The sequence below is a fragment of the Epinephelus lanceolatus genome, chromosome 16 (genome assembly GCF_041903045.1).
Source record: "Epinephelus lanceolatus isolate andai-2023 chromosome 16, ASM4190304v1, whole genome shotgun sequence".
Taxonomy (NCBI): domain Eukaryota; kingdom Metazoa; phylum Chordata; class Actinopteri; order Perciformes; family Serranidae; genus Epinephelus; species Epinephelus lanceolatus.
In genome coordinates this window covers 857,501-870,814 of record NC_135749.1, presented here as the reverse complement: position 1 = coordinate 870,814, position 13,314 = coordinate 857,501, and the positions used below count along the sequence as shown (strand labels likewise).

The window sequence follows — 13,314 nt, the reverse complement described above, 5'->3', positions numbered from 1 at the left end:
GCCTATTATTATTATTATTATTATTATTATTATTATCATTAGCCTATTATTATTAATATTATTATTATTAATATTATTATTATTATTATTAATATTATTATTATTATTATTGCCATCACTCAGAACATGATGTGGAGTTGTTGTCAGTCGGTCCAGCAGAGGGCGCCACTGGATGTTTTTATCTCAACATTTGACTGTTGTTTCGTTTATTTAAAATAAGAAGACTTCCTGCTGTGGATCATCTGAGTCATCGATCAGCTCATTGATTGATTGATTAATTATAGATTTGTTAATCTGTTAGTTTGTATTTCTATTTTTTAGCCCCCACCCCTCAGTGACCATCTGATCTCTGTGCGTGACGCCGTCACACCGTGCACCTCCTCCCCCTCTCCTCCTCCTCCTCCTCCGCTGCTGCTGCTGCTGCTGCTGCTGCTGCTGCGGCCATTATTGCTGTGAAGCACCGCGGAACCGCAGCGGGACACTGCGACATCAGCAGGCCGAGCAGGAGGGCCGGACCGCCGCGGAGGAGCGGAGGATGAGAGCCGCCGCCGGGACGGAGAGCCGACCGGAGCCGCCGCCGCTCAGTTACCCCGGAGGAGGCGACATGACTGCGGCATAAAGAGGCGAGAAGACGCGGCTGCGGCTGTCGGTGAGGGATGGATGGACGTGTGCAGAAACAGGTGGATGATCTGACGGCATCATCATCATCATTTGTTATTATTATTATAATTGTTGTTGTTGACGCACTGACGGTCACATGGACGGACTGACAGTGTCTCTGTCTCAGCGGCTCACAGGAAGGATGTCCGGGCCGCCCGCCGGGGCCGGACCGGGACCGGAGCTGCCGGACATGAGCCACCTGACGGAGGAGGAGCGGAGGATCATCCTGTCGGTGATGGAGAGACAGAAGAAGGAGGAGGAGAAAGAGCAGAGCATGCTCAAGTAAGGAGGGGGGCGGGGCTAACCTGCAGCTCATTGTTATTGATCACTGATATCTGACAGACAAAATAAAAGCACAGCGCTTCCTGTATGAATTTTCAAAACGAAAGCCCCCCTCACCTGCAGGCAGAGAGGCTGAAGGTTTCACTGCAGTAAGATGACATCACAGCTCCGTCTGAGGTCCCTGTGACGTCATATGACCTCTGACCTTTGTTCTAAGGGTCCTGAAGGAGGTTCTTTATTATGATGAGTTTTATTTCTGATCAACATGATTCATGTAAACTGGTCACAGAGACTGATGTCAACAACACAGGAAGCAGCTGATCATCAGGTCTTTATTTCTCCACTGAAAGACTCAGACTGTTTTTATACAGGTCTGAAGTGGGTCAAGGTTCAGAGACACGTTCCCACCGAGCAGTCTGGTCCAGTCCGGTTCAGTTCATATCAGGGCTGATTGCTCTGAGACAACAAGGGAAGCTGAACTTCCCCTAAAAGTTCATAGAAGAAATGGTCAAATATGCACTATTGAATTTACATTAAAACAAGAATTTACATTGCATTAAACGTGCGCTAGGATGCGTTTCACATCACGACTATGATGTTCAAACGTCAGCTGTTTGTCACCAGTTTTCAAACGCGACCTCCCTGTCATACATTCTCGTGTCAGCACGGTGGACGCGGAGCCTCCAAGCATTCCTATGAGACAGCGCTGAGCAGGTTTTGTTCATGCAGCAAAGTGAGACGCTCATTGGATAAATGTGACAAGATCGTCACTTCCAGGGAGGCTCAGCTTCCCTGGGACCTGATGGAGCGGTAGGCGGGAGAGGACGCTCGGTGTCTGCATGATGATTGGAGGAACTATCTTAAAGGCTGAACCCCTTTGTGATTGACAGCACTTTGGAAATACACACCGGCATCAGCGAGTGGAGTCTTCTGACAGAGTGCCGTCCAGAGTTCCTGATTTCCATAAGCCATACAGCTCATTTACACTGTTAAACCCATCTGAAAATCTCTGAGGTGTGTGTTGCTGTGGCTCTACGGCATGAGTGTGGTTGAAAAATGGCTTCAATTAAATGTTCCTTTTATAAGTTACTGCCTCGCTACAATATGACACATGTTATGATGTAAACTTAAAGTGAGCTTCCCCTGTTTGTTTTTTTTAAAGATATTTTTATGGGCATTTTTTGCCTTTAATTGATAGGATAGTGAAGTGTGAAAGGGGGAGAGACATGCAGCAAAGGGCCACAGGCTGGAGTCGAACCCGGGCCACTGTGGCAACAGCCTTGTACATGGGGCGCCTGCTCTACCACTAAGCCACCGACACCCCGAAGTGAGCTTCCCCTGTTTGAAAGACCAGCAGCCCCCACTGGTCCATAGTTTCTCTTCCCACTATAAAATGTTGTGGATGGTCCCAACAGAAGCGTTCCTTAGCGTCCCCATGTTTGGTCCCCCCTCTGTTGGGGTACCTAGCACACAGATCTGGTACTAAAAGGTGGAGCTAGAAACCCTGCAGTCTGATTGGTCAGTAGAGGACGCTCACTCTGGTTTTATGTAACCTCTGTTCATACATCAGTAAACTACAACTATAAAATGAAAGAGAAAAAATCACTTCATTCACTGGGCCGACTGCCGGCAACTTTTAAGGTGGAACGTTAACTTGTAATGTTACTCAATGCATGAGTTGATGATGTGAATCCATCAGCACACACTTAAATTTAAGATTTTTTGGGGTATATTTTATTAATTTTTTTTTGATATTTTAATGATATTTTTCAGACGTTTTATTCATATTTATTGGAAATTTCATGAACATTTTTTTTATATATTATTAGAAAGTTTTTGCACATTTATTTATATTTATTGGACATTTTATTAACATTTTTTCCGACCTTTTATTCATAATTTTTGGACTTTTTTTTTTTCAACTTTTTTTAAATTTTTTTTTTTTTTTTTTTTTAAACAATTTGCCGATATTTTAATGTCATTTTTAGGACATTTCAACAACAACCCCACCCACATTTAAGAAAACTGTTTGTGGGAAAAAATAAACACGTGAAGGGATGTATAATGACTATGTACAAGTAAATAAGAGGTGAAAGAATAAAGGCACTTCCTGTTCCTCCCCCTCTCCCCCACACAGGAAGTTGCATCAGCAGTTTGAGATGTACAAGGACCAGGTGAAGAAGCTGGGGGAGGAACCTCCAGCAGCTCAGACAGCGAGGGCGGAGTCTCCCACCTGCGGCGTCTGTCGAAAGACCAAGTTTGCTAACGGCTGTGGCCACGCCTGCTGCTACTGTCAGAGCCGCTTCTGTGCCCGCTGTGGGGGCCGCGTCCCCCTGAGGGCCAGTAAGGTCAGTGTGGGTGGGTTATTTTGGTCCCTTCCTGTTTATTTTTGTTACTTCCTGTTTATTTTTGTAACTTCCTGTTTATTTTTGCTACTTCCTGTTTATTTTTGTAACTTCCTGTTCCAGGTGGTGTTAGTTTCTGAAAAAAACAGGTGTTTCTCAAAGTCACATCCTTGACTTTGGAACAGTCTTTCGGCGGGTCGATGACGTAACATCCTTCAAATTCGGCCGTTTGAGGATCCTTTCTTGACTTTGAGAAACACCTAACATATTTATTTTCGTTACTTCCTGTTTATTTTTGTAACTTCCTGTTCCAGGTGATGTGGGTTTGTAACGTGTGCAGGAAGAAGCAGGAGATCCTCACACGGTCGGGGGAGTTTCACTCCAACATGTCGCTGCTATCCATCGGCCACAGCTCACACGGGGTTCCATACACACCGACACAGGGGCCGCCAGGGGCCACGGGGCTGCTGAGCAACGGAGCCACTGAGCGGTCAGTAGATCCCTTGCAGAGGGCAGCCATCTTGTTGCCACATCTCATGGTCTTCTTCCAAGAAGTCCTGTTGTCTGTTGGTTAAAAGTATGAATATACAGTTCCAATAGTTGGTTTAAGTAATAAATTCTAATAAGTTCTAATAGTTGGTTCAATTATTGAATATTCAGTTTCATTAGGATTTTAATGAAGGCAACTTCATTGACACAGACACATCAAAACCAAACTGATCCTTTACAGGGACTCATCAGGTCAGATGAACTCCCATCAGAAGGGAGGGGCTTAACAATGAATGACGGCCAGTCAGTCAGAAGAAGGGTTAATTAGTTTGCTCTGTTGTTTCTGACAGAGTGTCTGATGTAATCAGATTAACGGCTCAGAGAGGATTACTGCTGCTACTGTTAGACACAGCTACACACACAGGCTAACAACACGCAGGCTAATAACACACAGGCTAACAACACGTAGGCTAACAACACACAGGCTAACATCACACAGATTAACAACACACAAGCTAACATCATACAGATTAACAACACACAGGCTAAAAACACACAGGCTAACAACACACAGACTAACAGCACACAGGCTAACAACACACAGGCTAACAAGACACATGCTAACAACACACAGGCTAACAACACACATGCTAACAACACAGGCTAACAACACACAGGCTAACAGCACACAGATTAACAACACACAGGCTAACAACACACAGGCTAACAGCACACATGCTAACAACACAGGCTAACAGCACACAGGCTAACAACACACAGGCTAACAACACACAGGCTTACAGCACACAGGCTAACAAAACACATGCTAACAACACACAGGCTAGCAACACACAGGCTAACAGCACACAGGCTAACAACACATAGGCTAACAGCACACAGGCTAACAACACACAGGCTAACAGCACACAGGCTAACAAGACACAGGCTAACAAGACACAGGCTAACAACACACAGGCTAACAGCACACATGCTAACAACACAGGCTAACAGCACACAGGCTAACATCACACAGATTAACAACACACAGGCTAACAACACGCAGGCTAACAACACGCAGGCTAACAGCACACAGGCTAACAGCACACATGCTAACAACACACAGGCTAACAGCACACAGGCTAACAACACGCAGGCTAACAACACGCAGGCTAACAGCACACAGGCTAACAACACACATGCTAACAACACACAGGCTAACAGCACACAGGCTAACAACACACAGGCTAACAACACACAGGCTAACAGCACACAGGCTAACATCACACAGATTAACAACACACAGGCTAACAGCACACACGCTAACATCAATCAATCAATCAATCAATTTTATTTATAAAGCCCAATATCACAAATCACAATTTGCCTCACAGGGCTTTACAGCATACGACATCCCTCTGTCCTTATGACCCTCACAGCTGATCAGGAAAAACTCCCCAAAAAACCCTTTAACGAGGAAAAAACGGTAGAAAGCTCAGGAAGAGCAACTGAGGAGGGATCCCTCTTCCAGGACGGACAGACGTGCAATAGATGTCGTACAGAACAGATCAGCATAATAAATTAACAGTAATCCGTATGACACAATGAGACAGAGAAAGAGACAGAGAGAGAGAGAGAGAGAGAGAGAGAGAGAGAGAGAGATGCAGGTAATGACAGTAGCTTAGAACAACATTATTGAAAGTAATAATATTATAGTTATAGTTCTGGCTACTGTGGTACAATATGTTGAAAGTATGTATTAATATCTGGCAGTATACATGTGTGACAATAGTCATATGTGTATAATAACAGTAGAAGTATGACTAATGACTAATGATGGCAGCAGCAGCAGGAGGCATCTGGCAGGACCACGGCAGCAGCACAACCACACACGTCACGCTGTCCAGGCACCGCTGTGATATGAGTTAATCTGAGAGACAGTGGAGCACAAAGGCTCCGGAGAAGAAGCTGAGTTAGTGACATCCAGAATGGCCGAGTTAGCAAAACGTGATTGTGGGTTCCTTCTTTCTGCGATGAGATACGATACAATACGATGCAATGCGATACGATACTGTGCAATGGGATACTATTATCCAATCTTTCACGTTCTCCTTATGTATACCATCATTTTTCATATCATACTATATGATGTTAATGTCATCATCGTCATCATCATCATCGTTATCATTATCATTGATCATCTGATTATGATTCTAAAGCTGATTCTAATTATTATTACTATTATTATCATCAGCATTAAAGCCACAACCAACGTATGTCAGATTGACCTGAAATTCAGCACACATGTTCAGGTGTTTTGACATCTCCTCATAATAATAATAAAACTTCTTCTAAATAAAATCACCATCGGTCGACACCTTTAACATGATGACATCACAACAGTGATCAAGAAACAATAATCAGTTGATAATCAATCATAGAATCATAAAGAAATAAGGGGTTCTTACAGTTTGTCTGTCGGCTGGTCGAAGCTTCACCTCCACACTCACACACACACACACATACACACACACACACACACACACATACTCAGCAGCTTTATGACTGTAATCTGGATCATAACTGAAGCCCCGCCCACTCTCACTCACCACTGGCTCCTCCCAAACAGGACATGACCTCACTGCTCCCCATCCCCGACTGTGTTATTAGCCTTTGTTAAGAGCCTGTGTGTTGTTAGCATGTGTTTTGTTAGCCAGGCTAACAGCACACAGGCTAACAACACACAGGCTAACAGCACACAGGCTAACAAAACACATGCTAACAAAACACATGTTAATAACACACAGGCTAACAGCACACAGATTAACAACACACAGGCTAACAGCACACAGGCTAACAAAACACATGCTAACAACACACAGGCTAACAACACACATGCTAACAACACACAGGCTAACAACACACAGGCTAACAGCACACAGGCTAACAACACACAGGCTAACAGCACACAGGCTAACGGCACACAGGCTAACAACACAGGCTAACAATGCACAGGCTAACAGCGCACAGGCTAACATCACACAGATTAACAACACGCAGGCTAACAACACACAGACTAACAACACACAGGCTAACAACACACAGGCTAACAACACACAGGCTAACAAAACACATGCTAACAACACACAGGCTAACAGCACACAGGCTAACAACACACAGGCTAACAGCACACAGGCTAACAAAACACATGCTAACAACACACAGGCTAACAGCACACAGGCTAACGGCACACAGGCTAACAGCATACAGGCTAACAACACACAGGCTAACAGCACACAAGCTAACAACACAGGCTAACAACACACAGGCTAACAACACACAAGTTAACAGCACACAGGCTAACAAAACACATGCTAACAACACACAGGCTAACAGCACACATGCTAACAACACACAGGCTAACAGCACACAGGCTAACAACACACATGCTAACAAAACACAGGCTAACAACACACAAGCTAATGACACACATGCTAACAAAGCACATGCTAACAACACACAGGCTCTTAACAAAGGCTAATAACACAGTCAGGGATGGGGAGCAATGAGGTCATGTCCTGTTTGGGAGGAGCCAGTGGTGAGTGAGAGTGGGCGGGGCTTCAGTTATGATCCAGATTACAGTCATAAAGCTGCTGAGTATGTGTGTGTGTGTGTGTGTGTGTGTGTGTGTGTGTGTGAGTGTGGAGGTGAAGCTTCGACCAGCCGACAGACAAACTGTAAGAACCCCTTATTTCTTTATGATTCTATGATTGATTATCAACTGATTATTGTTTCTTGATCACTGTTGTGATGTCATCATGTTAAAGGTGTCGACCGATGGTGATTTTATTTAGAAGAAGTTTTATTATTATTATGAGGAGATGTCAAAACACCTGAACATGTGTGCTGAATTTCAGGTCAATCTGACATACGTTGGTTGTGGCTTTAATGCTGATGATAATAATAGTAATAATAATTAGAATCAGCTTTAGAATCATAATCAGATGATCAATGATAATGATAACGATGATGATGATGACGATGATGACATTAACATCATATAGTATGATATGAAAAATGATGGTATACATAAGGAGAACGTGAAAGATTGGATAATAGTATCCCATTGCACGGTATCGTATCACATTGCATCGTATTGTATCGTATCTCATCGCAGAAAGAAGGAACCCACAATCACGTTTTATTGGCGAATGGTGACCACGTGCATGTGTTAGCTAAACTTCCTCCTCCTCCTCTCTGATTTGTCCATTCCGTGTGATTGACAGGAAGCCGAGCCCCTTGGGGTCGTATTATGATGGTGGGGAGGGCAGGATGCCTCGCTCGCCCTCTGATCACGGTCTGGTCCGCCGCACTCGCTCGCCGCACGGCTGCCATGGTAATGGGGAGGAGGAGCTGCGGGTCCCAAGGCAACCAATCAGAGATGGGCGTGGCCGCTGGCACTCACAGGTGAGTCTGTTAAGACAGTTATACAATACAATAACATTTATTTGTTTAGGAAGGGACAGTGTACATCAATACACATTCCTTTTAAAGAAAAGAAAAAAGAAAATGTAGATGCACCCAACTGCAGCCAGGGGCTGATTTATATTAGTAGTCCCCCTGCCAGATGTTTATCAGCATAGTTCCTAAAAGGTAGTATAAAATCAATACAGTACACATAGAATATACAATTACAGTATGAGATACATTAAAACACATAACAGTCTTATTGTTGCAGTATAGAGTCGGCCAGCGACAGATAACAGAAGTATTGCACACATCATATTGCCTCCAGTGCCTTAAGTATGTATATCCTTATGCCGTATTTCTGGGTGCAACCAGGTAACGAGCAGACGGGGGAGAGGCGGCTGTATGGGGTGTGTGGATAGTGTGTCAGCCTGTAGCAGTGCAGAGTCCAGTACATGGTTCTTGTTGTGGTTGTGATCAGTTGTGATAGATGACAGTAATAGATGTAGAGACATTGGGGGTTAAAGTGTTGGAGTAATGTAAAACATTAGAAATTAAAGTGCTGTAGAGCTATTTTCCAAGAGCTGTTAGTTACTTTGCAAAGTACATGGTAAACATTTGAGCCTGAGATCAGAAAAAAAAAGTTATAGAACTGAAGTGTATGTGTTGGTTCTCATCATTTCCTCTTCTGGTTCAGGACCATCCTCTGGACCTGGTTCAGGATGAGCGCGAGCGGCGGCGACGGGAGGAGGAGGAGGAGTTTCAAGCTCGTTACCGTAGCGACCCCAACCTGGCTCGTTACCCAGTGAAGCCGCAGCCGAGTGAGGAGGCCATGAGGATGTTAGCTCAGGTCGGCAGGGTCCGCCACCAACGGCGTCACAGTGACGCTTCCCTGGAAACCGCCGAGCCCGGCCATCCGGCCCTGAGACATACAGGTACGAATACAGAGCCATCAACCTTTTAGTTCAGGGAACAGAACCAACGACCTGTTAGTTCAGGGAACAGAATCAACGACCTGTTAGTTCAGGGAACAGAACCAACGACCTGTTAGTTCAGGGAACAGAATCAACGACCTGTTAGTTCAGGGAACAGAACCATCAACATGTTAGTTCAGAGAGCAGAACTGTGGACATGTTAGTTCATGGAACAGAACCAACGACCTGTTAGTTCAGGGAACAGAATCAACGACCTGTTAGTTCAGGGAACAGAACCAACAACCTGTTAGTTCATGGAACAGAACCAACGACCTGTTAGTTCAGGGAACAGAACCATCAACATGTTAGTTCAAGGAACAGAACCAACGACCTGTTAGTTCAGGGAACAGAACCATTGACATGTTAGTTCAAGGAACAGAACCAACGACCTGTTAGTTCAGGGAACAGAACTGTGGACATGTTAGTTCAAGGAACAGAATCATCGACCTGTTAGTTCAGGGAACAGAACCATTGACATGTTAGTTCAGGGAACAGAACCATCAACATGTTAGTTCAAGGAACAGAACCATCGACCTGTTAGTTCAGGGAACAGAACAGTCTACCTCATGTTCTTCCTCGCAGCGCTTCGTCAGAATCGGCTTCAGGGATTGGTCGGAGGTCAGAGGTCGTTCTCTGTGGACCGGACAGTCAATCACGTCAGTCCCACATCTCCCCGCCGCAGCCCCTTACCTCGGCAGCACCTCGACCCTAGCTCTGCCCTCAAGAGGAAGACGACCAATGAGAGAGGGTGGAGAATGGGGAAGATGCATGTGATTGGTAGCTTCAGCAGCTCAGAGGAGGATCTGGCAATCACGCCCGACTACAACAGCTGTGACGAGCCTGACAGTAAGTTGCTATATGCAAACTGCTAGTTATATGGGGCTAGGTGGCTACATGCTAACTACTATATGAGGCTAGGTGGTTACTTGCTAACTGCTAATTTTATGAGGCTAGGTGGCTACATGCTAACTGCTAATTATATGAGGCTAAGTGGCTACGTGCTAACTGCTAAGTATATGAGGCTAGGTGGCTACATGCTAGCTGCTAATTAAACGAGACTTGGTGCTACATGCTAACTGCTAATTATATAAGGCTAGGTGGCTACAGGCTAACTGCTAATTATGTCACGCTAAGTTGTTACATGCTAACTGCTAATTATATTAGTCTAGGTGGCTACATGCTAACTGCTAATTAAATGAGGCTAGTAGCTACATGCAAACTGCTAATTATATGAGACCAGGTGGCTACATGCTAATTGCTAATTATATGAGGCTAGGTGGCTATATGCTAACTGCTAATTATATGAGGCTAGGTGGCTACAGGCTAACTGCTAATTATATGAGGCTTAGTGGCTACATGCTAACTGCTAATTATATGAGGCTAGGTGGCTACAGGCTAACTGCTAATTATATGAGGCCAGGTGGCGACAGGCTAACTGCTAATTATATGAGGCTAGGTGGCTACAGGGTAACTGCTAATTATATGAGGCTAGGTGGCGACAGGCTAACTGCTAATTATATGAGGCTAGGTGGCTACATGCTAATGATAATTTTGAAATCAATAAAATCATTTTAAATAAATTAAAGTTGCTTTTATAAAGTTAATGAAATCATTTTAAATGAACTGTTAAAAATAATTTTCCAATAAATGAAAATGAAAATAATTTATAAATCATTTTCATCATTTAAATCAATTAAAAACTCATCTTCGAATCAGTAAACGTCATTTTTTATATTAATGAAATTATTTTTTACTCAATATAAAGTAATTTTCAAATTCATAAAATAATTTTTAAATCAACAAAAAATCACTTTTTTTTTAAATTTCCAAGAATATTTAGATCAATAAAAGCAATTTAAAATTATTTAAAAACTAATTTTCAATCAATAAAAATCATTTTTTAAATCAATAAAATAATTGGGATGAAATGATTGATAAATAGTTTTGTAAAATCATTTTTAAATCAATTAAATATTTTTTAACAAATTAAATTCTTTTTTATACCAATGAAATCGTTTTCTTTCAATCTCTTAAAAATGAGATCAATAAAATCATTTTAAAATCAATACTTTGTTTCAGATTATTGTCAGACCAGCTAACAGTGACTTCAGTTTGAAAGGTTTCTGTGTAGCATCATCACAGAGTCTCTGCAGCACAGACACTCATTAGCTCAGTGAAAATCTCCTCCCACTGAGCTGCTGCACCTGCACCTGACAGACACCAGGGGGCTCCTCTGAGAACACTGAAAACACTGACAACACTGTGAGAACACAACACACAACCGTGGGTTCCTGCAGGTTCTGCAGATGTTCTACTGGGTGAAAATGTTGCTCTGTCATGTTGTTGTGTTGCTGATGGTTCTGTTGCTGCTCTGACAGGTTCTACTGAGTTCTAATGCTTGTATTCTGTGGGTTGATTCTGAGGTTCTCCTGGGTTCTTTACTGATGTCTGGGGTTGCTCTGATTCATGTGTCACTCAATCTGCTGCAGCAAAATGTTGCTCAACATGTTGCAGTTGCTAAACATGTGGCAGTTAATCATGTTGCAGTTGCTGATAATGTTGCAGTTGCTGATAATGTTGCAGTTGCTGGTCATGTTGCAGTTGATGATAATGTTGCAGTTGCTGATTATGTTGCAGTTGATGATAATGTTGCAGTTGCTGATCATGTTGCAGTTGAACAAGTTGCAGTTGATCATGTTGCAGTTGAAGATGTTGCAGTTGATCATGTTGTAGTTGCTGATCATGTTGCAGTTGAAGATGCTGCAGTTGATGATCATTTTGCAGTTGAAGATGTTGCAGTTGATCATGTTGCAGTTGATCATGTTGCAGTTGAACAAGTTGCCGATGATCATGTTGCAGTTGGAGAATTTGCAGTTGATCATGTTGCAGTTGCCACAGGTCGCCTGTCAGAAATCAGGCATCATGTTGATGAGTTAATCCGTTGCCTGCATGTGACTGGACCAGAGGTCACCTGGTCAGAGATTCTGAGCTCTGATTGGCTCAGAGGGTTCTTGGCTCCGCCCGTCAGGTCTTGAGGTGACGGAGCAGCTCAGAATCTCTGTAGCCGCCACCCTGAAGACACCTAGGGAGAACTGACAACCAGGAGAACCTTCAACAGACCCTCAGACCTCACTTATCCAGGCCTGGAGAACCCTGGAGGATCCTGAAGGATCCTGAGAACCCGCCTGAAAATCTGATCCGCAATAGAGCAGAACTCTCCCCACCCCCCCACCCCCAGATGCTCTGGTGCCGTCGGGCCGCCGTCTCTGCTGTGGTACAATTGGATTAAAAGAGGAGAGTGTGGATTACCCAGCCTGCCTCAGGAGTCACTGAAGAGGGACAAGAATAGAAACAGAGACTGCAGGAGGCAATGCAACTGTTGACCAAGCAGACAACAACCTGTCTGCACACCTGACGGAGAACGTCATAGCAACTGCTGGATCCTGCGGTGGTCTGGAGGATCTGGGAGACCTGCTGGATTTTGACGGCTCTGGTCTGGTGGAGGGGCGGGAGGAGACAAGCAGGATCAAGGCTGGAGTGTTGCTAACAGCTAGCAAACCTCTGCTAGCATCTAGTTTATTATTTAACCTCCAAACTAGCTGCAGGCTAAGCTACAGGTCTAGCTAACAACAGGCTGATAACAAGCTAACGACCAGCTAAAAACAGGCGAATAAGAATAAAAACAGGCTAGTAATATGCTAACAAGAGGCTAATAATAGACTAACCACTTGATAATAACAAGGTGATAACAGGCTAAGAGGAGGCTCATAATATGCTAACAAAGGGCCAATTATAGGCTAATAATAGGCTAACAACTTGCTAATAACAAGGTAATAACATGCTGAAAAGAAGCTAATAACAGGCTAAGATGAGGTGAAGACGTATTTAGTTACAGGCTAACAAGAAGCTAATTATAGGCAAATAACAGGCTAACAACTTGCTTATAACAAGGTTATAACAGGCTGACAAGAGGCTAGTAACGGGCTAAGAAAAGAGCTAATACGAGGCTAAAAATAGGCTAAAAACCAGCTAATAGGATAATAACAGGCTAACACAAGATTAATAACAAGCTAATAACAGGCTAAGAACAAGCTAACAAT

The 13,314-nt window shown here is 43.6% G+C and overlaps 1 protein-coding gene across 21 annotated transcripts in view; it reads left to right on the top strand.

Annotated features, from left to right (window-relative positions):
* Positions 1-325: 325 nt before the first annotated feature.
* The window catches only part of LOC117264002 (regulating synaptic membrane exocytosis protein 2-like), a 28,556-nt gene continuing 15,567 nt past the window's right edge, over positions 326-13,314 (top strand). For 11 of the 21 annotated variants that reach the window (XM_078175770.1, XM_078175765.1, XM_078175769.1 and 8 more), the window contains exons 1-7: positions 339-680; positions 788-942; positions 3,080-3,290; positions 3,602-3,777; positions 8,060-8,240; positions 8,938-9,175; positions 9,797-10,060. In XM_078175770.1, coding sequence (XP_078031896.1) covers positions 657-680; positions 788-942; positions 3,080-3,290; positions 3,602-3,777; positions 8,060-8,240; positions 8,938-9,175; positions 9,797-10,060 — 1,249 coding nt within the window. In that variant the 5' untranslated portion in view covers positions 339-656. Of the gene's footprint in view, positions 681-787; positions 943-3,079; positions 3,291-3,601; positions 3,778-8,059; positions 8,241-8,937; positions 9,176-9,796; positions 10,061-13,314 lie in introns of all 21 variants that reach the window. The other 10 variants (XM_078175752.1, XM_078175758.1, XM_078175754.1 and 7 more) reach the window with 8 other exon arrangements.